Raw genomic sequence first — 22244 nt, forward strand, 5'->3', positions numbered from 1 at the left:
CTCTATTATTATCGTTATTAACTTTTCTTTTTTTTTATAATTTTAATTTATTTTATTTTCGAGAAACATTGCACTTGCACAGCGCCCAAGGCCCAAAGTACCTACCATAGTCGAGATGACAATAATAATACCTAATAATAATGTTGACTGTGCCAGACTGTCGGAGGGCCGTTGACAGCAGACAGCAGCAGATCAAGCGGTGAGCAGTGGGAAACGGGGGGAAGCAGGAATCGAGTGGAGCCTGGTGGGTATGGTCACTAGTACTGGACCTGGCACTGGGAAGTGGGCACCTTTCCCTCGGAGCCTGGGAGCCTGGGACCCGCCCGGGAACCGCTCGCATGGGAACTGGATGTAGGTAGCACTGCTTTATTTAACCGTTAGTCACATTCGACTAGTATCCAAGACAGTCTTTAGTCTTGGTAAGTTCTAGACTTTAATCTACATAGGTATCATTGATATTCGAAACTTTACGCACGCAATTATGAAGACAGAACCCCTTCTACTTATGTATCCACGTAGTAAGGTAGACCTGAACCTCCTTGACATACGTATCAAAGCCAATGCTTACCTAGACAGCTCCTCCGTACAGTAGATACCGCGTAGCTACCTACCTAAAGGAGGGAACGCCATATGAACGGGGCCGGGGAATCGGAAAGCTGAAAGCTCTGTTGGAGTTCACGAGTTGGTCGACAGCTGGACTGAAACTGGAGCTGGAAGGCTGTAAGCTCCAACGTCACTCCCCACTCAGAAATTGGGTACCTTACTAGGTTTGGGGAAGGAAGCTCTAGCTATGACGGACAGAGAGCTAGCGGAAGGCAGGTAGAGACTAGAGACCCGCTCTACTCCAAAGACACTTTACCTTGGCTTCAGGTTGAAATGCAGCTGATCGCGCACGACATCTGATGATCGAGGTGATAAAGGTGTGCTACTGCGCTTCTGCCGGCAGCCATTTGTTGGTATGCATATTTTGAGTCTGAGTTTGGTTTTTCCACTGTTGAGTATGTACGGAGTAGATACAAGTAGGGACATTGACCCGGCCATAAATTCATGGGGCCAAATGCCAGATAAAGGGCGCCGTCACCATGGGCGCGGACAGGATCGGAGTGGAGTCCTGGTACGTACCACAACGTACCATTATTTTAGTGTATTACCGATGTTGTCTCAGATACATATTCGGTACAGGCATAGTTACTTACCGCTATTATAGCATCACCATGAGGGCATCCAGATATTGAGCAAGATCAACAGTGCACGAGACATGTCACTACCTAGCCTCCCTGTAGAGAAACACCCAATAATTGGTAATTCTGATAGAATCTCTGTCAGGGTCCTGATAATCAACAATCCCTCAATTATGCCGACTTTTTACACCTTGCATGTCGCCGTTTTGAACGCATGTTGTGTCCAGGAGTACGTTAAACTTAAGTACAATACTCCGTAGTACAGTGAACAAGAGTTGTTAGAGTATGATGGATCGTGCTAATATGAATCCCGCGTCGCAGGATATCAATGGCTGAACGAGTTAGTGAATTGTCAAACTGTCGCAGGCCCACCCAAAAAAACACGCGCCTCGTGGCGGACGGGGGTCGTATCATGAGACCTCACATAGACTAGAATGTGTCGGTAGTGTTGATCCTACTATACTCCCTAATGCAGCTCGAAAACCATCCAAGACCACAAAGGCCATGCCGTAATGCCACGCCGCCAGTGAAGGCACTAAAACAAGGGCCCCGTTAGGCTCGGGACGGCATATGGGATTGGGGCCAGAGACTGAAAGTTTACCTAGTGCTCGGCCCCAGTGGGCCCAGCCAGCTGACGAGGTCGGATTGATTTGGATGTTGTGCATGCATGCAATCGTTGTTGGATCCTTCACCCGTCTCTTTTCTCTTCCTCGGCGCTGTGCCCTATGACGTGCGAATTGGTCCTTTGTTTGAAGACACTCTGGCAACTGTATCTGTCAGGATGAGGAAATGGTCTTTCTGACCATTCCTCTTTGCTAGTGGTCTCATAACAGTTCTGCAGCCTGCTATCCATGACCAACCCCTTTCGAAGAGGATGGCAAAATGCTCGCCAGTTGGCACACGGCTGTAACGCAGCCTCTCTGAGATCCAATCAGTGTGGGAAGCAGCATACTCTGCAGTCGATCTCGGACCGTCCCTGGGACAAAAGTTTCAGCTACATCTTTGGGCATCTGGGCATCAATAGAAATGCTGGTGAGCACCACATGATGAGACACGCAAGGCAAAATAGGCAAGACAAATAACCCCCAAATGCAAGCCACATCGACTTGAAGAGTCTGTACTTTGTTAAGCGTTTGACGAGCGTCCCAGTTCGACGGTTCTCTGTGCGCTACGAAGCAAAAGGACCAAAATGGGTGGACACATCATCAGTTGTCTTGATGGCACAAACTTCCTGGCAGATGTGGCCGACCCAGAATCAGCGAGCTGCATGCTGCAAAAATGCCCTAATGTATGCCGAATGAGCTGCATATAAGCTTCCACCTCAAACATACATATGTACGTAGGCAGTAGAATAGGCAAATCAATTCGTAGATCACGGCGGGAGAGGCGAGGCTAACGCCAAGTGTTAAAACTCAACAACTCAAAAAGTACTTATTTCCATGTTGCGCAGCATTTACTCGTGCTTTTGAGATTCGACACAGGCCAATCTCAGCTGGTAGGCAGGATTTCGAGTGATCTCCTGTCTGTTATTGGCATTGTTGTAGCGCGGACGATGTGACCTATCTCAAGGCCGAGATGTGAAACCTCGTACTTTGGAAAAAGTCCCATAGTACACTTTCTAGAAGGAGAGTAGATCGCCTTATACAAAGACACTAGAGGAAGTACGTATTTGACAACAACATCAGATGCGACATCCTCATTGATCGACTATGGTGATCAGATGAGGTGGATGGCTTGAAGCTCGGCAAGTAATGATCTGCAGCAGAAAGATGAATTACCTACCTGCAGTGAAATTTCCAAATGAAAACCAATCCCGAGCGAGCCTGTGAATCTTGGAGATACGATTGGTCAGATGTGGAGAGTCTACTCTGACTATTATTCGGTATTCCTTTTTCTCGTGCCTGCACCATTGAAAGTGTTTTAAGCTCTCGGATAGCCTACAGCTAATCCTGCTCCGGTGAGTTACACGACTTGATACACAGATCCTTGATCCTTTTCTTTACTGGTTTGTGCATCAGATGCAGCATTGACTTTGAGGCCATAATTCTGGGTGGTTTGTTGGTAATAATAAAAGTTAGGTCATTTTCACTGTCTTGGCTGGATGAAAGCCTGGAATGTCAGTATGTACTCTGTAGTATGTATGCCCTGTAGATCCACACTGGAGTACCTCTTACAATTCACACTCATATGATTCATATCATGATAAATTGATACCATGCATTTGACGTCCACGTTCAGACTCCAGAGTATCTAGGGGGAATAGTGGCACACTGGTAGCTTCAGAAACGGAGTAAATGTAGTAGAGCTCTATCTCACTAGCTGATTCATGGAAATTACCGGCATCAAGATCTCATGGAATAATATATTATTATGTGCTTGGCCTCCTGAGCCGTGAATCCTGATCTCTGGCTTATGGGAAGCTGGAAGTGGAGACAGAATCCAGGCACAGCTGACCTAGAGGAGATATATATTATGCCAATTAGCAACCTGGCGACTATGTATGGTTGTTCTCAATTCTCACTGTGACCAATTACTTTAGCTTCAACCAGCGGGCAGTGCTACTCTAATTTTGGGGCTGAACTCAATATTGAAATGCAGATGAGCGTGTGCCAGCTTGCATTAGTAACTTTAGTTAAAGCGAATCCTTCCACAGGGAAAGTGTTGTCTATACTCCGTTGTTTCTAGAGACAGTCCTCTGTACTCCGAAGATGGCAACCTTACCTTAGCCCCTGAGCCTTGTTTCATTCGTTCGTAAATAGAAGTGGATTAAATTAGCATGTGCTCACTTTTGGAAGATGATCCATATATCCATAGACCAGACATAATCTGAGTGTCTATCTGTTGGTTCAACGTGATAGAGGTTGAACCATTTTATGAGACCCATGCTTCCAAGCTTACCTCTCCCCACTATTTACCTTCATGGATTAATGAAGTCAGTGAAGAAGAGAAGAAGAGAAGAAGTGAAGAAGAGAAATTAACCGACGTAATCCGTCAAGAGAAGGCGAATCCTTCACTCCCTCCCATTCACTTCAAACGGATCCCTTCATCCCACGTCTTTGCTTTTTCCCCCTCCTTACAAAGTAACCTACCGCTCCAAGCGCCTGTCAAGAGATGATCTCAACTTCGAATTCCACTTTCCTCGAGCGTGATGAATTGATATCTTGTCATTGGCTTACCAACGCTCTGTATGCCTTCATCAGATACTAGCAGGGTCCACGTCCGCTGTGAGTGGCTCCGTATTGGTCACTTCTACGTGCCTTTGGGCATTCCATGCATGAAACTAGATACTATCTACTCACAACGGACGATAATGCTTGATAAGGTACCAGCCATAGGTAGGCATTGGTCTCGGCTTGCATAGCGCTAGAAGGATAGACAAGCGAATGATTTACCTTAAACATATTGCCGCACTATCATCCCACTGTAGCTAGAAATGGTTGTCTGAACTCCTTTTTAGCTCAGTGGCTGAGTTGCATCGAACAATCTATGACTGGATCATGGGGCATCGACCTCTTTTCGGAGAAGAAGACCAGCAAGTTAGACCGTTATCCGAGAGGAGAAATGAGTCGGTACAGCCTCGTGCAGCTCGTGGTATCATGAGTTGGCAGAATGTGCCTTGTGAAACTTATGACATGCTAGAATCCTACCCTTGCGACCGTAAAGGAGGAAACAATTGATTTTGATTGTAAGTTTAACACTGTGCCTAGTAGCAGTAGACTTTGGTGGCTACAGGCTCTCAGCAACATACAGTAGTCTGTAATTTGCCTCTCTTATGGCTAGAGTTGCCACCGACCTTGGGCACTTGCGCCTGCAGTTGGATCTCCAATGCATCCACGAGCTCTGGTAGATGGACGTATCTCATGCATGTGGCAGACTCAGAAATAGGTCTTCTTTCTCATGTATTGCTTATCAACCTGGAATATCCCAGGTGAGTCTTCTCCCGGATGAGGAAGCCTGCGTTATGCTTTTCATACCATTGCTTTGCCGTGTGACACTGTCCTTGCGTCGTCTTGACTCTCTTCAACATTATCTGCAATTGGACTCTTGGCTAGTGTAGGTCCAGCTGGTCGACCTTTTGATTGACTTCCAAGCCTAGGCAGATCAAACCAGTCTACGAAATCGCCAGGAAGCTTATCAGACGCCTCGTTTTAAAGTACCGTGTTTCAAAGTACCGTGCGCAAGACGCATATTTGATGAGTCTACACTCATACAAATTGTCTTCCCCAGCAGGGTACGAGGTTTCACATTGTGCTGATAAATGTTGGAGCTATCTACGACTATCGAAAGTCCCATGCGTATATCCATGACTATTGACGTGCCCCTCGGCATTTGCAAACCTACTTCTGAAATCGGAACTCGTTCTTCGGCTTTCCCCTAACTCCCACATCGATGCGATAGAGTCGTCCGCCATAACGGATAGACTCTGGGAACCGGTCATCGTTGACATCGTCTTTGGCCGTGGTGACAAAGAGTTCCGTCCCTACAAAGGTCGGACAGGTGATGTTCCTGGTTGGGAACGAGATCTCGCCAATAAGCTTGCCCTCGGGCGAGATGCGGATGATCTTCCCGCCCCCGTAAATCGCGCTCCAGATGCATCCTTCCTCATCGATGGCGAAACCATCGGGTTCCATAGGCTCGCCGACATCGTAATGCACTCTGCGGTTACTGATGGTGCCCGTGCTGGCGTCAAAATCAAAGGCGAAGATCTTCGCCGTGGGCGAATCGGTAAAGTACATGGTGTCGTCTCTGGGGTTCCAACCAATCCCGTTGGGAATGGACACCCCTTCGACCATGCGATGCACCTGCAGGTCGGGGTCCAGCCTGAACAAGACGCCCTCGTTGGTTGGTTTCTGGACTTTGGGATCATTCATGGATCCGGCCCAGAACCGCCCATGACTGTCGACGGCTCCGTCATTGAAACGCATTCTGTTTCAGAGAGCATTCCGGACGAGTCAACTTTTATGCCCAGAGATAGGTTTTCTCAGATGATCCAGACTCACCGATGGGCTTTCTCCGGGTCCTTCTGGTCGTCCCAGACCTTGTGGATATACGACAGCTCCCCAGTGTTGCGGTCAGCCAGGGCATATCCGTGCTTTGCGGCTACGACTATTTTATCCTTGTGATCATCACCGCCATTCGCAATATTGGCGGTGACTCTGCATGTCTCGCTCAGCAAATCAGCTATCAGGGTTATTTAGAAGCTTAGGCCTACCCAAGTGGAGAAGCTGTGTCTATTGTTTTCAAGGATTCCGGACCCTTGGCCAAATCCAGAACGTACAACTTCTGATCCCAGATGTCGACAAAGCGAAACTCGTTCCTGGCCTCGTCGTGAAATGGGCCCTCGAGGAGGGTACCTGCTATATCGATGTAGGGCTAGCGACAAGGAATGGTGAGATTGCACCCTTTGTCTACAACAGAGATACGCTGTACATAACAGCTACAGCGGTGGTGTTTGAGATCCATACCTCAGTAACGGTCCACTTCTGAAATCCGGCCATGATGAGGCTTGAACGTGGACTTTTGTTTTCGTATACTATTTCGGGCAACTGACGGACTGGCCAACTAAGTGGAAAAGCTTGCCTTGTGAAGTGTGCCAAAGGATGATCTCTGCGGATCCGGTAAAGTCAAATTGCGGTCAGGATGATGACGGTGAAGACCAACGGAACAACTTTGAGACTGACTTCAGGAGCTCTAGCTGCAACTAATGATCAACGACAGCCGTCGACAAAATGAGCAATGGTCATGGAGAAGGATTGAGCTCAAATTCAATAGTCTCTGTGACCAGCTACGTGGGATGCCAATGCCAAGACAAAACCCCCACAATCCGATCTTCCTTATTTACCCACTGTCTTTATCCATCACGTCCACTTTGCAGAGCTCACTCGGTCCATTCTCCGTAGGCTCCGTACACCGTTCGCTCTAGGTAAGGTACGGAGTAGAAGACTGTCAGTGGGCCAGCAGTCTCATAGTCCGGACTCCAGAGCGACAATCTATGTCAGTCTGTCTTGGCTCCACTCCGGTACGCTGCAGGTACGTGACGAAGATCATCTGAGTTCTCACAGTCTTCAGTCACTGCTTGTTGGATGGTTGAGAACAATTTTGGAAACTTCTTGACTGATACTCCGTCCTGTTATCGCTAACGGGAGATAGTGTACCGGCTAAACCTCGCCTCCTGTGCGATGAAACTTTGCCTCTGACGGGAAGTCGGGACCTTGATCCTTCAGGAACAGGCACCAATCAGCTGGAACGGCATCGAGACCGTCGCCAACTCAGTCCAGTTTATTCCATAAGATAATACTGGCGAGTCCTCGTGAGTGTCAATTGAAACGGCAACGCAAGCCCCCTGAAAAAAAAATGTGAGCAATCAGCTGTCATACGATAAGAATAAAGACCCTTCATCGGCCATGGCGGTGTTGATTGACAATATGTCACATTTTCCTCGAATCATTGCGCCTCTCTGGTTCCAAAGGCTTTCAGCGACCGTATTAATGGGCTGCGTACGCCACATGGCGTATAAACTTCCCAAGGAGGTAGCTGTTTAGCTAAGGTTGCCGGGGTACAGCAAACTTCCCGCCTTTGCGCCTCCTTTGGTCCAAGATCCAATTCCAGTCGTCGCAGTGGAGAAACGGAGAAAAGTATCCAAACCAAGGAATTGGGGCCATCCAAGCAAATAGGAAGTGATCCGATCGATATTATGGGGCCAGCCATCCTGTCCAATGTCAACTATCGCTTGTCTAGGGTGACAGGTGATAGTCTAGTGGTAAGTGATAGACATCATCGAAATTAGAGACAACAGCTAGCGAATCCTGAAACATTTGCGGCCTCTCGCTTCCGTTTTTGGCCCATGACATTGGATACAGGGCATCCATTCATGGTTCAGGCACGCGGACTTTTCAACGGCGGTTCGCCAGCTTGCTTATTTGTTTTCAACTCAAAATGCATGGGCGTCAAACATCTGACGCACAGCCGTTGCGAGGACATGTCACTCTGCATTATTCGCAGCATTGATCACCAGTTCTTGCGCCTCGGGGCGGCCTGTGTGCCGCCCTTGATTATCTCCTGCATGAAATTGTCGGAGATAGATCAGAAAGGAGGCCTCGGCGTGTTCAATCTTTATTAGCAGTCACCACCCTAGGGATTCGAAGGATTTCGAAGGAAGCTGAGCACTACTATTTACACGTAACTACCGAGGACCGCGGATCCAAGGTAATCTAATAAACATTCGCGAGTTATGTACCGACCTTCCGTCAGCTAATTCAAGCGGTCTGGCTATGGTCTGGCTATGGGCATCCTGGATTAGGGGCAATCGACACCATCTAGTCTAATGTACGCATACTCCGTACGGGTTAGCTTTCGAAGCTGACTCGTCTTTCTGTCTGTTTCGACGATCATCAACAGGCTTGAAGATCATACGCCGGATGTCCGTTCAATCCAACGTCATCCATTGCTCCACGTCCAACCACTCCTTGCGCTGTAGATACTCCGCAAGTAAGCAATTTTGCTTACTCCTTGAGAGGAAAAGTTAATGAAAATAGAATGGCTGCGTATGATCCGTCCAGCAACCTTATGCACTGGCACTGGCCGCACCACCTTGACCGGCCCAACGTCCAAGCTGCATAAGTCGTGCAACCGAGTGACGGGTCAGAGGAGAGGGCGCATGTCTGATCGTCTGGAACAGTGGAACTAGGCAGCTGTCGCTGCCTGACAGTGACCTGCAATCTTAACTCGGGGAAGAAAATGTTGATCCACCACCGACCGCTGCATGAGGCGGTCGAGAATGGACACCGCACATACGAAAATGCGGTGAAGCTGTCAAGTGTCAATGACAGGTTTCAGGGTTCCGACCGTTGAGACGGAGACTGAGAGGTCATATTGACTGATCGAGTCTTATACTCCGTAAATTTTGACATGACAGACACTCGTGGAGTGGTAGTGTAGCAAGGAGGGTAGGGTACACTGTCAGCTTGGGTTGGAATAACAAACAGCTATGCTTCAATTCACATGATTGATTCTTCATGCAGCTGCAAGAAAGGAGCAGAGCCGAACACATTTAGTTAGGTTAACTTAGCAGAGTCTGTGATGCGTTGGCATGCAGCTACTGTAGCTAGTTGATTATCTGCGCTTACCAGTTGGTACTGGCTTGTATCGTAACTTACAGTACCAGTGCATTTGTAAGGAAGGTACATCATACGGAGTACATCAACCTCACCAGTTGGTAAGCAATTAGGCAATAGATGTAAATAGCGACACCAGCTCTACAACACCAGACCACTTACTAAAGCTACGGCTATGCAAAGTATACCTACTCGAGTACTGGTATTGTATCTCAAGCCAAGAGCACAACCCACAATAACATCCAGGACGAGGACCTACTACCTACATAGGCTCTACCCATGCTAGCACAAGCTGCAGGTGCACTGCACTGCGCTGCGCTGCCTTGCATTCACACCCTGCATCACATTGCATCGCACCGCGTCCAAGACAAGGACGCCAATGGCGAGTAACGAGTTGCCACGACAAGTAGAGGACCGTGGGTACGGAGGTACACTGTCCTCCAACCGGATCGAGGAGAGAGGGAAATTCCACCCGCCTCATTTGCCTATTGGCTCTGATGGGAATATACTGGACGTAATGCGGAGTATCCAATGCTGGCTACAATTGGGTTATCTTATTTGGATTTCGTGCATGTGCGCTACCTGCGTTGTATGGAGGCCAGTTGGGCGTTGGTTGGGTACGCGGGCACAAGAGATGTTTGAGTATTCGCTGTGAATGAATGTAAATGTGGATTCGAGGGGATGGGGTGCAGGTGCCTTGCGTTTGTTGGAGACTGGGTGGAATGGTAGACGTATGAGATGTGGTTCGAGGAAAGTTGCCTTGTTGCTGCTGTTGAGTTTGTTCTGCAGATGCTGCTAGCTGCTTATGAGATGGGATGAGCTGTGTATGGGATCTGGTGGTTAGTTGACTAGGTATCAGTGCCTCTATGTGAAAGGCTGGATGAAAGGAGTCAAATTGCACGTGTAGAAGCCGGTGCTTTTCGCCAGGAACTACTTCGTACAGAAAATCATATTTGCTGGCTAAGATTCGTTGCTCATGTCATAACTACAGCTTGGTTCCCAGGTTGACGTGAACGGCCTTGATCTGCGTGTAAGCCTCGAGACCTGCCTCGCCCAGTTCCCGACCGATACCGCTCTGCTTGACGCCGCCAAAGGGGACACGGAAGTCGCTGTCATTGCTGCTGTTGATCCAGACCATGCCGGCTTCGATCTCCGAGGCCACGCGGTGCGCCCGCTCAATGTCCTTGGTGAAGACAGCTGCACCCAGCCCGTAGGTCGTGTCGTTGGCCCGGGTGATGGCTTCCTCCTCGGTCTTGAAGCTCGAGATCACCACGAATGGGCCAAAGACCTCTTCGCGGTAGATGCGCATGTCGTCCTTGACGTTGGTGAAGATGGTCGGAGCGATGAAAAAGCCCTTGCCGTCCTTGACGTTCTTGTAGGGCTCGCCGCCGGCAACAAGGGTGGCGCCCTCGCTCTTCCCGGCTTCGATGTACGAGAGCACCCGCTCATACTGGGCCTTGGTGACCTGGGGTCCCTGGAAGGTGTCGTCGGCGAATGGATCGCCAACCTTGCTGGTTGTCGCCACGGCTTCCTTGAACAGAGCAATGAATCGATCATAAACGGACTCGTGAACAAGGATCCGCGAGGTCGCAGTGCACACCTGTCCCTGGTTGTACATGATGCCAATGTGCGCCCACTTGGCCGACTGCTCCAGATCCGCATCGTCAAAGACCAGCAGGGGAGACTTGCCACCCGTCTCCAGGGTGATGTTCTTCATTGTGCCGGCGGCCATCTTCATGATCTCCCGACCGGTCGCGGTCGACCCGGTAAATGCAACCTTGTCCACGTCAGGGTGGTTCACCAGGGCGCTGCCCGCGACCCGACCGAAACCATTCAGAATGTTGACCACACCCGGGGGGAAGCCCGCTTCCTTGATGAGAGTGGCTAGGTAGAGAATGCTTAAGGGAGTCTGTTCCGCAGGCTTCATCACGACGGTGTTGCCACAGGCGAGCGCAGGGCCGAGCTTCCAAGCAGCCATAGCCAGAGGGAAGTTCCAGGGGATGATCTGGCCGACCACCCCAATCGGCTGACGCAGCGTGTAGGCGAATTTTGCCGGAGTCGTGCTGATCGTCTGTCCGTGGACCTTGTCGGCCCATCCGGCACAGTATCTGATGGTGTTGATGACTTCTCCGAGGTCATCGTTAAATGCGACAGAGTATGGCTTTCCTGAATGATGTCAGTGGATATTCAACCCGATGCAGGTAAACAATAAAAGCATACCGTTATCCCAAGTCTCAATAGTCGCCAAAGTCTCCCGGTGTTGCTCAATCAGATCAGCCAGCTTCAGCATCAGGATTCCTCGATCGGTAGCTGGCAAGAGCTTCCAGGAAGGATCCTTAAGAGCCTTCCGGGCTGCCTTGACAGCGATATCGACATCCTCTTTCCCCGCAGCATAGACGGAAGTAATCTCCGACTCGTCCCTGATCCGTCAGTTAACCTGCCGATGCGCCGAGGGTGGACCACAAACTTACGAAGGATTGATTGTGGCGAACTTCTCGCCTGACTTGGCCGGAACAAACTCATTGTTGATGAATAGACCAACGGGCTGCGAGTATTTGCGCCCGTTGGGAGCAGTCAATTGAAGCACAACGTCCGACATGACGACAGGAGTGCTGTGGAAGTGTCGATGAGAGAAGGTGGGGTTGCTGGGGATTCTAAGGATGCTGGAAGGCTTTCGAAGAGGAGCAGTAGTAGGATGAAGACAGTGCAGGCGCAGTCGGAGAAGAAAAGATGGGGTGTTCATAAGCAGCATATGCAGCACTCGGAGCTTCGAAAAAGGTGCAGCGAAGAGGCAGGGTGTATTTATTTGTGCATGCAAGAACTGACAAATTATTCGTGATGATCCAGACAGTCAGCTTTCCCCGCCTGCCGATAACCAGCTTCCTAGGTAGATAGCTGCGTAAATCTCTCTCATTCGATAAAGTCGCCGCGGCCAAGTGGGTTTCCACTGGGCTTTTTTTGGGCCGTTCCAGGAACTTCGGATACACTTACTCTTCCCAGGCAAACGACCCTTAGCTGGAGTTACCTTCAAAGTCTGGATTCTTTCTTCTGACATATTGGCCGCATGTCTCAGGTACTACCTGGCTTACGGAATGATACAATAATATGCCCATGATGCGAACCTGTCGCATTCAGTACTAAAAGATAATGACCTATGAATGTACAAATGAAACATCCCGATGACCAATGCACCCTTGATTTATAACAGTGAGAAAACACAACTTCAAATGCATGTCTTTATCATTTCCTACTCTGCGGACTCCGATGACTCGCCCGCCAGCTCCAGAATGAACTTCCATTGTGCCGGCGTCACGGAAGAAACGCTGAGTCGAGTCTGCTTCAGGACCTGTAGATCCTCGAGAGGACCACCGGGCTTAGCGTGAGCCTTAAGATCATTGAGGGTAACCATCTTCTTGAATTTCTGACGGAACTCGACGTGAACAACTTCCCATTTCGGGTTGTCTCTCTTCGACTTTGGGTCGTAGTACGGGTGAGCAGGGTCGAATGCAGACTCTGTATGATGTGCCAAAGTATGCGTTAGTTATCGGGCTCAAGCGCATGACTCGGGTCGAAGACAAACCATCTGGTGTGTGCTCCTGGACGATCTCCATCATGCCTACGACTCCAGGCACTTTGCAGTTGGAGTGGTAGAAAAAGGCGTAATCGCCCTTCTTCATCGCCCGAATGTGGTTCCGTGCTATAGTTCCGTAAGCCTGCTATTCTGCGATGGCCATTCCCTCATACACCCTTACCGGCGGGGTTGCGAACGCCTGAGGAAGAGTAAAGTCAACTCCGATCCATCATTGCATTGTATTGAAGGGGTCCATGATCCTGAGGCTTACCATCCCACGGCTCTGGCTTCTCAGCCGCCTGCAGATCGTCAATGGAAAACTTGACATCAACTCCTTTTTCCATGCGCGACTCAGGCTCTGCCTTCATCAACCAATATGACCGGTCACTCTCCTCATCTGCAACTTTTGACTCTTCCGATTCTGAATGTATCGGTTGCGATGGTGTCTCGGTTCCATTCTGTACGGGGGTTTTTCTGGGTCTCCCGACCGGCCGCTTCGGGCCCTGGGGAGTTTCGGGTGCCGAATTGGGGGCTTCAGGCGCGGTTAGTCTCACAGAATTCTCAATGCAGCCGACGCGTCCAATCGATTGTTCCATTCGGGCATCTTACGTCTGATGGTCCCGTCCTTCCGGGGCCTGCCTCGGCCTCTTTTGGGTCCCGGAGGAGGTGGTGGCTCCTGACCAGGCGGATACTTTCTGGGACGACCTCTTTTCCTGGGCTCGCCCGTGTGAGGATCAATTGCAGGCTATAAACGAAGAGTCAATATCAGTGCATGTTCATCCCAAGTTTTAATCGCCTCTTTCCGGTATCCGGAGTCAGTAGTCGTATTTCTATGGATAGAGACAAGAGCTAGGACTGTAGACGGGCATATCGGTGGATTGATAACGATGCGTTCAAGCTGCCAAGGATCGCACATTCGCGGATTGACGGCAACTATAGCCCTCGCATGACGCGCTGGGACAGCTTGGAATCGATGGAGAGACCAATGAAGAGGAAATCCGCATTGAAATTAGGCTTACGCACTCTCTTTGGCGGATTGCTATCGGCTGCGCCTTCGGACTTGCGCTTTCGGCCCATTTTATTTCCTTCCTGAAGTTTGATGTGATGAGCTGAGAACGGTGCTCGAGGACGTCAAAAGGATGAGGGGAAAGAAATATGAAAAAGCAAAAGGGAGAAGAGGATGAACCAGCCAGTCAGAAGGCAGGGAAGGGGGATACTGTGACAAGGGACAAGTGAGACACTGGATCAGTTTTCTGGACGCGCCGAGACGCATAATAAACAATGAGTGCGAAGCCTGTCATTGGGTGCGGGAACACCCGTGGGGAGAGGGGAAAGGAATATGAAAGGAAGTTAATACTGGGAGAATAGCAATGGTAGTTGACTAACCTGAATGGATTCAGCACCTTTCTTTTCTTCTTAAAGTAAGTAGAGAGGAAAGGACAGAAAATTGGGGGACTACTACGGTATGGACGACGACACCGGTCTGGACACAGCTTGGATGGAAGCTCTACTCGCGCCTCCAACGAAGAGACATGGGATTATCAGTCGAGCTGCAACGGGACGCGACGGACGGGAGCTCGGAGTGGGTCACGCTATTCAATCACGTGATATATACTAACTACTTACGAGCCAGTCTGCAGTATCTATGCAGTAGTATCTATGCAGTACTCTTGAATAGTAGTGGGCTTGACCAAGCAATAGCTCGATAATCAGGAGAAGGAGTCGGACAGAAAGAAAGCAAAAAGGCCCAGTCATCAAGGCCTGACGCGCTTCGCGCAAATGTTCTTACACCGCTACGGGCTACTGCATTAGCACCACCACTGGAACGGCCTCTTTTCTGATCGTATTAAATCATAGCCAATGAATACATGAAGACAAGATGTGAGGTTTATCTCAATAACTGTCTTCTTTGGGCTTTTCGAAAGGTCTGTCAACGGATCCGAATGCAGGTCTTCGGGGAGGCGATCGTGTCCGATTGGCTTGATACATCTCCAACATTCCGACCTCCTCGCTGGTCCGCTATGATTAATTAGCTCGATACGGATTTATGCTTCGCAATCATTTCTATTCTATTATCTGTGAATATTCTTTGAGCAATTGAGGACGAACTAAGGCCCGAAATGGTAGGCTCGTGGAAGAAACCTCCGCATAACATGGAAATGCGCCCCTTCGAAATGATGGACGATCCAAGGACATTGGCCATCCCTCCAAAGCAGACGCACTAAAGCAGGGACCAGGTTCCAGTCTGGATTAAGCAAGTTCGTGCTCCACATGGATTTTCCTCCACTTAGAGTGACAACCTGGGGAGGATCAGTTCGTCAGTCAGTAGTATGCCGTCAAGGGTCTACCATTGTGCTACTTCTATAAACTAACGACGATTCTCTGCTTTTTGACTCAAGCCTCCGATCTCCCCCAATATATATCATTGAATAATTCTGGTCTGATATTGCCGGCGACTACGCTGAGTCCTCGCAAGAATGCAACAATAAATCCCCATCAAAAGATAGCCGTCGGCTTTCGGCTCTAGGGCGAGAGAAAATTTCTGAGACCGCGAACACGCATGTTTTCTTAGGAGACAGATATTGCCGCAGAAGAGGCAGAGGTGCAGGGAGATTTCGAAGCGGGCAGGACCACTCTATCAGATGTTGAATATGTGCACCTCGACTTCTCACTGTCTTACCCAATGCGCATCTCCTCTGCGCATTCTGGGCGGCGGGCTCTACTATCATTACAAAGCCAGTCTCCCGTTTCTTTGAGTCAGGCAGCCCAAGGCTGCCATACCATGATTTTCTGTTGCCTGACTCCTATGGCTGCATATGCGGAGGCCGAGCAGACGACTCCATCTACTTAGTTGACGGCTAAGTGGAATGCGAGTAAGGCCGGCTATGACCTGCATATTACTCTGTTCACATTCGGTTTTGGAATTGCACCAATGGTGCTGGCTATAGTCTCCGAAATCAGTTGGAGAAGACCGGTATTCGTCTTGAGCGCACTGCTATTCTAACTTGCATGATTTGTTCTCTAACTAGAGAGGTGGGAAAAGGAGTCTAAGCTCACTCTACTGCGGTATGCTTAAATCTGATGTGGAGTCACGGAGACCCTTGCCGCCATGCTTGTTGCAAGGTTCTCCTGGCGTTGGAGGAAGTAGGCTGCAAATTCTAAATTGATCATTGTTGCTGACCTTGCATCGCGTCCATAGTAGACGACTTTTCGACCATAATAGGACGTGTGGGAGCGATATATATCATGCTGTAGAGCAAAATGACCCCATGTCCTCTTTTGCAGGGGCTATCATAATGTGGTGTTCGGTAGGCACAACGCAACGCTATTCGAGGAATCCGACAGGAGGTCTAAAACTACCGTCAGAAGTAGCAGTATCCGTTGGCGCTCTACTTTGAGAGTCTTAACTTTCCATCAGGAACAGTGGACTGAGATGTCTAGTACTCAGTAGCGAGGGCTCCATTTGCCTGCGTCGAGTCGGTATTGATTCCGGTTGGGCTATTACACGGGTTCTAGTTTTTATGAATATCAGGTTCGCTCAAGAAGAGTGAGTTCGAAAGTGTATGTCACGGACTTTATCTACTTCTCCCGGGTTTATTGGTTCTTGATCAGCATACAGGAAACCGTGCACCAGCATTAGAGATTCTCGACTATCTGACGCCAACTGCCCCTCATGGCCTATGGATCGGTGACCGAGAAGCTCTGGTGTGGGCCGCTGGTGCTCTGGATCGTCAATCTACGGAGTAAAATTGATCGTTGAAAGCCGTCTGTTGTTGTACCGAGAGGCTGCATGATTTCTTGTCAGTAAACGCTAGGTATCATGCAGAGCCAGCATGCTCAGTATGACGGAAAGGGATGTCCTATTGCGCCATTTTCAAAGATCCCCATAGGCTCTGTGCTGTAGTCACTGCCAGCCAAATGTTCTCCTGCCAAACCCTCTTGAAGCATGATTGGCTGATGGACCCTCAAAAGGACTGTACGAGCTACCATGAATAATCAGATTACACAGTAGGCATAGTTAAGCTCGGCACTTAGCAGATAAATTAAACTTGACGCGAAGGGACGGGAACAAAGAGTACATGTCATGAGAAACTGCAGAGGGTGGCCATATTCATCAAGAATAGTGCATCATTAAGTAATAAAGAACCAAGTGGAGTCAGATTGCAGACAACTAGAACCAGATACTACGTAGGCAACTGAGTCTCTTCAAGTCCCAGGCACCGAGGCATCCGTACCTTGGTAAGGTAGCCTACATGGACGCTGGATAGGCCTCATAATTACCGAGAACAGCAAGTGTGGGGCCGAACCCCAAGGAACAGAAAAGCACGCTAAACATCCCACCGAGAATGAGCTCATGTTGCACCAATCACACACTTTCTGCCCTGCTGGCGGTGGTGAATTGCGTGATCGCGGAGATACAGGAGCTTCGCTGTGATTTGCCCATGGATCACTGTAAGAGGACGATCTAGAGGGGTATCATTTGGCTGTTCGCCGTTTGGTATAGGGGAGGGGACGACTATATCTAGCTGATAAATCTCACTCACCCTTGTCGAGTTCGTCTCTTCCCATCCTGTCTCTTGCTCTCTGCTCAATCACCCTAAGCTCTCTCTCTCTATATCTCCATCTTCCATTTTTTCCACACACAGTCACAATGGCCCAGGAACGTGCTGCTCCGTAAGTGTTCCTGAACAGAATTGCTATTTTCAAGATATTGTATTGTTAAGAATCATATACTGACATCCTCTCTCATTCCAACAGTCTCCGTCTCGGCTCTACTGCCCCTGACTTCGAGGCTGACACCTCGAACGGTCCCGTCTCCTTCCACAACTTCATTGGCGACAGCTGGGCCATCCTCTTCTCCCACCCTGTTAGTACCTCCAATCTTTCAGACCAGCGCGCGCAAGTATAGTACAAATGATGGAAAGAAACAAGGCTGATCGCAAATGGAATAGGATGATTTCACACCCGTCTGCACCACCGAGCTCGGCGCTTTCGCTAAGCTCGAGCCCGAGTTCGCTGCCCGCAACGTCAAGCTGATTGGTCTCGTAAGCTGAATCCAGGGCGTCCCCCGTCATGAATAAATTCGCTGACATTCCGCTAGAGCGCCAATGGCACCGAGTCCCACAAGGCCTGGATCAAGGACATTGACGAGGTCAATGGCTCCAAGCTCACCTTCCCCATCATTGCCGACCCCAGCCGCAAGATTGCCCACCTGTACGACATGGTCGACTACCAAGACACCACCAACGTCGACGAGAAGGGCATCGCTTTCACCATCCGCTCCGTTTTCATTATTGACCCTGCCAAGAAGATCCGTCTGATCATGTCCTACCCCGCCTCCACCGGCCGTAACACCGCCGAGGTTCTCCGTGTGGTTGATGCCCTCCAGACCACCGACAAGCACGGTGTTACCTGCCCCATCAACTGGCTCCCCGGTGACGATGTCATCATTCCCCCTCCCGTCTCCACTGAGGATGCTAAGAAGAAGTTTGGCGAGATCCGTGAGGTCAAGCCGTAAGTCCTGTCTTTCCTGAGCGCAACATGAACAAGTCATGCTAATCAAATGGTATAGTTACCTGCGCTACACCACTCTTAAGAAGGAGTAATCTATTACTTGATTCACTTGCCTCCTTGGAGTAGTTAAAGCAGCGGCATGAAAAGCTGGGAGTTCTACCAAAAGGAATGGGATATGATGGCCATGACTTTATCAAATGATTTTGCTTCTGCTTTTGATACCTCGTTCAATCAAATACATACATTTGCTTAATGGACAAGCCAGACCTTTATACGCAAGTATTAATATTCACATATCAACGCCATTTTAGCGCATAATCAGAGGGCTACTTGTTCGTATTCAGTGTGCGGTGTCTGAGGAATTCGTTCGACCCATATGCTTCTGGCTCTCATGATAATAATACCCTGTACGAGAGATGTCCGAGGATCTGAAATTCTCAAGGTCACATGGCATAAATCTGTCAGATCTAACAACAGACAGTAGTACGTAAATCGCCAGAAGCTAATAGCATCCCCACAACGTTCTTCATCCATGTCATTGGATCGGCCGCGGTGCCTGGCTGCCTGCACCACTTGAACGGGCGACCGCTTCAAAGCCCGCACAACACTAAAAGTAGTACCGTATCACTATCGGCGGCCCCCTCTTCCTTCCACATCGCTTCTTTCTGCTGACCTGTTTTCATCTCATTCGACTCAAAGTCCTGACCGCAACTGGGTTGCAATATTTTCGATCAGCTTTTTCGCCAACCTCCAGCTCTGTTTCGAATCCTCGGGGAGTAAGGGCGGGGAACGACCAGCCCCCGTCCCACTCACTTGCCTGCCAGTGCCCGCCCGCCCCTGATCTACGCAAAAAAAGGTCCCGGTGACGATCTGGACGACGACCGATTGTGTTTTCTCTCTACCTGTGCGTGGTTTGACGTCGATTCGCCAGTTTTTCATTCGATCGCAGTGACGGCCCGAAGTGTTCCAACTGTTATGTGACCTGGTTGTTTTCGCGACTCGATGTACCACGGGCTGGAGATCCTTTTGAAATACAAGCTTCGAGATATCTGATACCGAGGGAACAAAACGACGTTAAGAGTCAAAAAGACGGAAATCAGGCAGGTCGTTTCGCTACGAGTCGGATTCAAGATGATGTCAAGAAGTCAGTCAAGTTTGGGTTACATGGATACGGGCAGGGATGAACCCTCCACGTCTGGGGCCTCTCCAGGATACCAACCGCCGCCATCTACAGCCGGTCCGATCAATCTGTCGGGCTTAGTGTGCAATGTACGCCGGACGACAGGAAGAGAACCGCACCCGCTTGTGGGAGCCACCACCACTATCCTCGGCGACAAGCTCTACGTGTTCGGAGGCCGCGTTCTATCGAAGAGTCACCCGCAGCTGACGTCGGATCTGTATGAGCTGGACTTGATCCGGCGGCACTGGACGAAGATCGAAGCCGTCGGCGATATCCCTCGTCCGCGGTATTTTCACAGCGTATGTGCTCTTGGTGATAATAAGCTGGTCTGTTATGGAGGCATGTCGCCTGCACCGAATGCGTCCAAGGAGTCTGCGAGCAATGGCGCGTCAGGGCAGGAAGCGCAGCCGGAGGTTGTGGTGATGTCTGATATACACATTTTTGACGTACCGTCTCGGACATGGACGAGAGTCCCCGCTACGGACTCACCTCAGGGTCGATACGCTCATTGCGCGACGATCCTTCCGTCGAGCGCCTTTTTCACATCCGCTAGTGCTCCACTCTCCGCTATTCACCATAACCCCGCATCGTCCAACCCCCATCAGGGCACCATTGGAGTCGACATTGATGGATTTGGCGGTGCTGAAATGGTAGTGGTAGGAGGGCAGGATAGTTCGAACCACTATATCGAGCAGATCAGTGTTTTCAACCTGCGCAGCTTGAAGTGGACAAACACAAGCTCACTGGGAAGAAGCTGCGGCGCCTATCGCAGTGTTGTTGCCCCGTTGATCGGAATGAATGTGTCAGACATCGGGTCTGCTGCCGCTGACCAGGAATCACAGGAGCCAGTGGAGGATTCGGAAGTGGAAGGGTGTCCCCTGCTGATTTACTCCAACTACAACTTCCTGGATGTCAAGCTGGAGCTCCAGGTGCGCTTGCCGGACGGTCKCTTGATTGAGAAGCCAATGCAAAGTGGAGCATCCCCCCCGGGCTTGAGATTCCCCAACGGCGGTGTGATCAACGGGCATTTTGTTGTGAGCGGTACCTACTTGACGTCATCCAAACAGGAGTACGCTCTCTGGGCGCTCGACCTGAAGACTCTCACATGGGGTCGGATCGACGCCGGAGGCTCTGTCTTTGGCCATGGCAGCTGGAACCGTGGAGTGCTATGGGCGAGACGGAATACTTTTGTAGTTCTGGGACACCGAAAGCGCAGTCTGGTCGAGGATTACAACCACCGCCGAATCAACTTCTCTCACGTCTGCATGGTCGAGTTGGAGGCCTTCGGGTTGTACAACAATCCATGCAGAACCACGCCAACTTCCGGGTACATCTCCCACAGTGCGCCTGCAGTTCCTGCGTCTCTACAACATAAGTTGACGCAGTTGACGTCGGGTGGGAGACCTTTCTCGCCCGCATCTGATGAGCTGGGCAAACTTGCTCAGTCTCTTCCTGAAATGGCCGATATGGAGCTTCAAGCAGCTGGCGGAGAGCGGATCCCCGTCAACTCGCGGATTCTTTCTCGTCGATGGGGTCCTTACTTCATCCAGCTTCTTCGCGAGTCATCCGACACTGGTGTTTCTGACACGGCAACCCTGCGTGGAGCGATCCCCATGTACCCCAGTCGGAACTCAAGCATCACCATTACTCCCTCAATAGGACAAAGCAGTTCCTACTCCAGTGCCACCACTCTTGTCAGCAACCACTCGAACCCTTCCAAGTCTTTGTTAGCGAATCTTGAGATACCCTCTGCTCATAGCTTACCCCCTACCTCTCGACCGCGTGTTTTGTACCTTCCGCATACCTTCCTCACTCTCCGAGTCCTCGTCTACTACTTGTACACCTCGTCGCTCCCACCCGTCGGATCCTCCCTCTGCACGCCCCAAATCCTCTGCTCCCTGCTTCAACTCGCGCGCCCCTACCAGGTAGACGGCCTCCTCGAGGCGACCGTCGAGCGGCTCCACCAAATCCTAGACGGTCGCAACGCAGCCGCCGTCTTCAACGCAGCTGCCATGGCTGCCGGCGGCGGCAGAGGCACCGGCTTCATCAGCGGACCGGGCGGCACCCTCGAGGCCTTGAACGGCGCACACGCGGCAGCCAGTGAATCCGCTAGCGCCGGCGCCGGTACCACAACAGGCACCGACGCCTCGCAGAACAGCCACCTCACCTCCGACTCCTCCGACACCGAACACGGCACCACCTCCGCCGTCTCCGTCGCCAGCGGTGGCGCGGCCACCAGCGCGCCCTCCTCCCGCGGTATCCCGCTACGTATCAACACCAACCTCTTCGGCCGCAGCCACCACCGCACCGACCGCGACCGCGAGGACTCCATCAGCAACGCCAGCACCGCCACTTCCGCCTCGAGCTACGAGCACTCGGACTCGGAATTCACGGGTAGCGAGTCGCAGTCGCAGTCCCGTCCGCGCCGCGTCCGCCGCGACACAGACGCCCAGCTCCGGCCCCACAGGGAGATCTGGACGGGCGATCTGAGCAGCGTCATCGGTCTCCAGAAACGGGGGCTCCGTGGACTTATGGAGGGTCGAAGGCTGATGAGAGAACGAAATACCAAACCCGGCAGCTCGGGCGGTTTGACGTCTCTGCCTGCGACTGCTGTAGATCAGAATGCCGCTTCTGGGGTATAGGTCTGATTCCTTCTCACTGTAGTGTTCGTTTTTGGTATGTGC

The 22244-nt window shown here is 50.6% G+C and overlaps 5 protein-coding genes across 5 annotated transcripts; 2 read left to right on the forward strand and 3 right to left on the reverse strand.

The window, feature by feature from the left end:
* Positions 1-5518: 5518 nt before the first annotated feature.
* On the reverse strand, positions 5519-6679 carry Asppvi_000727 (SMP-30/gluconolactonase/LRE family protein; the record flags this gene model as incomplete). Its single annotated transcript, XM_043297033.1, has 4 exons — positions 5519-6107; positions 6182-6337; positions 6394-6554; positions 6647-6679. The coding sequence occupies 4 exons, from the start codon at positions 6677-6679 to the stop codon at positions 5519-5521; spliced, it is 939 nt and encodes a 312-aa protein (XP_043152968.1).
* Positions 6680-10280: 3601 nt separating this feature from the next.
* Positions 10281-11894, reverse strand: Asppvi_000728 (aldehyde dehydrogenase family protein; the record flags this gene model as incomplete). Its single annotated transcript, XM_043297034.1, has 3 exons — positions 10281-11461; positions 11516-11715; positions 11767-11894. The coding sequence occupies 3 exons, from the start codon at positions 11892-11894 to the stop codon at positions 10281-10283; spliced, it is 1509 nt and encodes a 502-aa protein (XP_043152969.1).
* Positions 11895-12542: 648 nt separating this feature from the next.
* Positions 12543-13943, reverse strand: Asppvi_000729 (EVE domain-containing protein; the record flags this gene model as incomplete). Its single annotated transcript, XM_043297035.1, has 5 exons — positions 12543-12808; positions 12876-12992; positions 13138-13398; positions 13476-13611; positions 13890-13943. 5 exons carry the CDS (start codon positions 13941-13943, stop codon positions 12543-12545), a joined length of 834 nt encoding a protein of 277 aa, XP_043152970.1.
* Positions 13944-17517: 3574 nt separating this feature from the next.
* Asppvi_000730 (peroxiredoxin) lies at positions 17518-18472 on the forward strand (the record flags this gene model as incomplete). Its single annotated transcript, XM_043297036.1, has 5 exons — positions 17518-17540; positions 17625-17733; positions 17819-17911; positions 17968-18380; positions 18439-18472. 5 exons carry the CDS (start codon positions 17518-17520, stop codon positions 18470-18472), a joined length of 672 nt encoding a protein of 223 aa, XP_043152971.1.
* A 1039-nt stretch (positions 18473-19511) lies between these two features.
* Positions 19512-22202, forward strand: Asppvi_000731 (putative regulatory protein Ral2; the record flags this gene model as incomplete). The annotated part of the gene is made up of 1 exon (XM_043297037.1): positions 19512-22202. One exon carries the CDS (start codon positions 19512-19514, stop codon positions 22200-22202), a length of 2691 nt encoding a protein of 896 aa, XP_043152972.1.
* Between the last annotated feature and the right edge of the window lie 42 nt (positions 22203-22244).

This window comes from Aspergillus pseudoviridinutans (assembly GCF_018340605.1).
Source record: "Aspergillus pseudoviridinutans IFM 55266 DNA, scaffold_1, whole genome shotgun sequence".
Taxonomy (NCBI): Eukaryota; Fungi; Ascomycota; class Eurotiomycetes; order Eurotiales; family Aspergillaceae; genus Aspergillus; species Aspergillus pseudoviridinutans.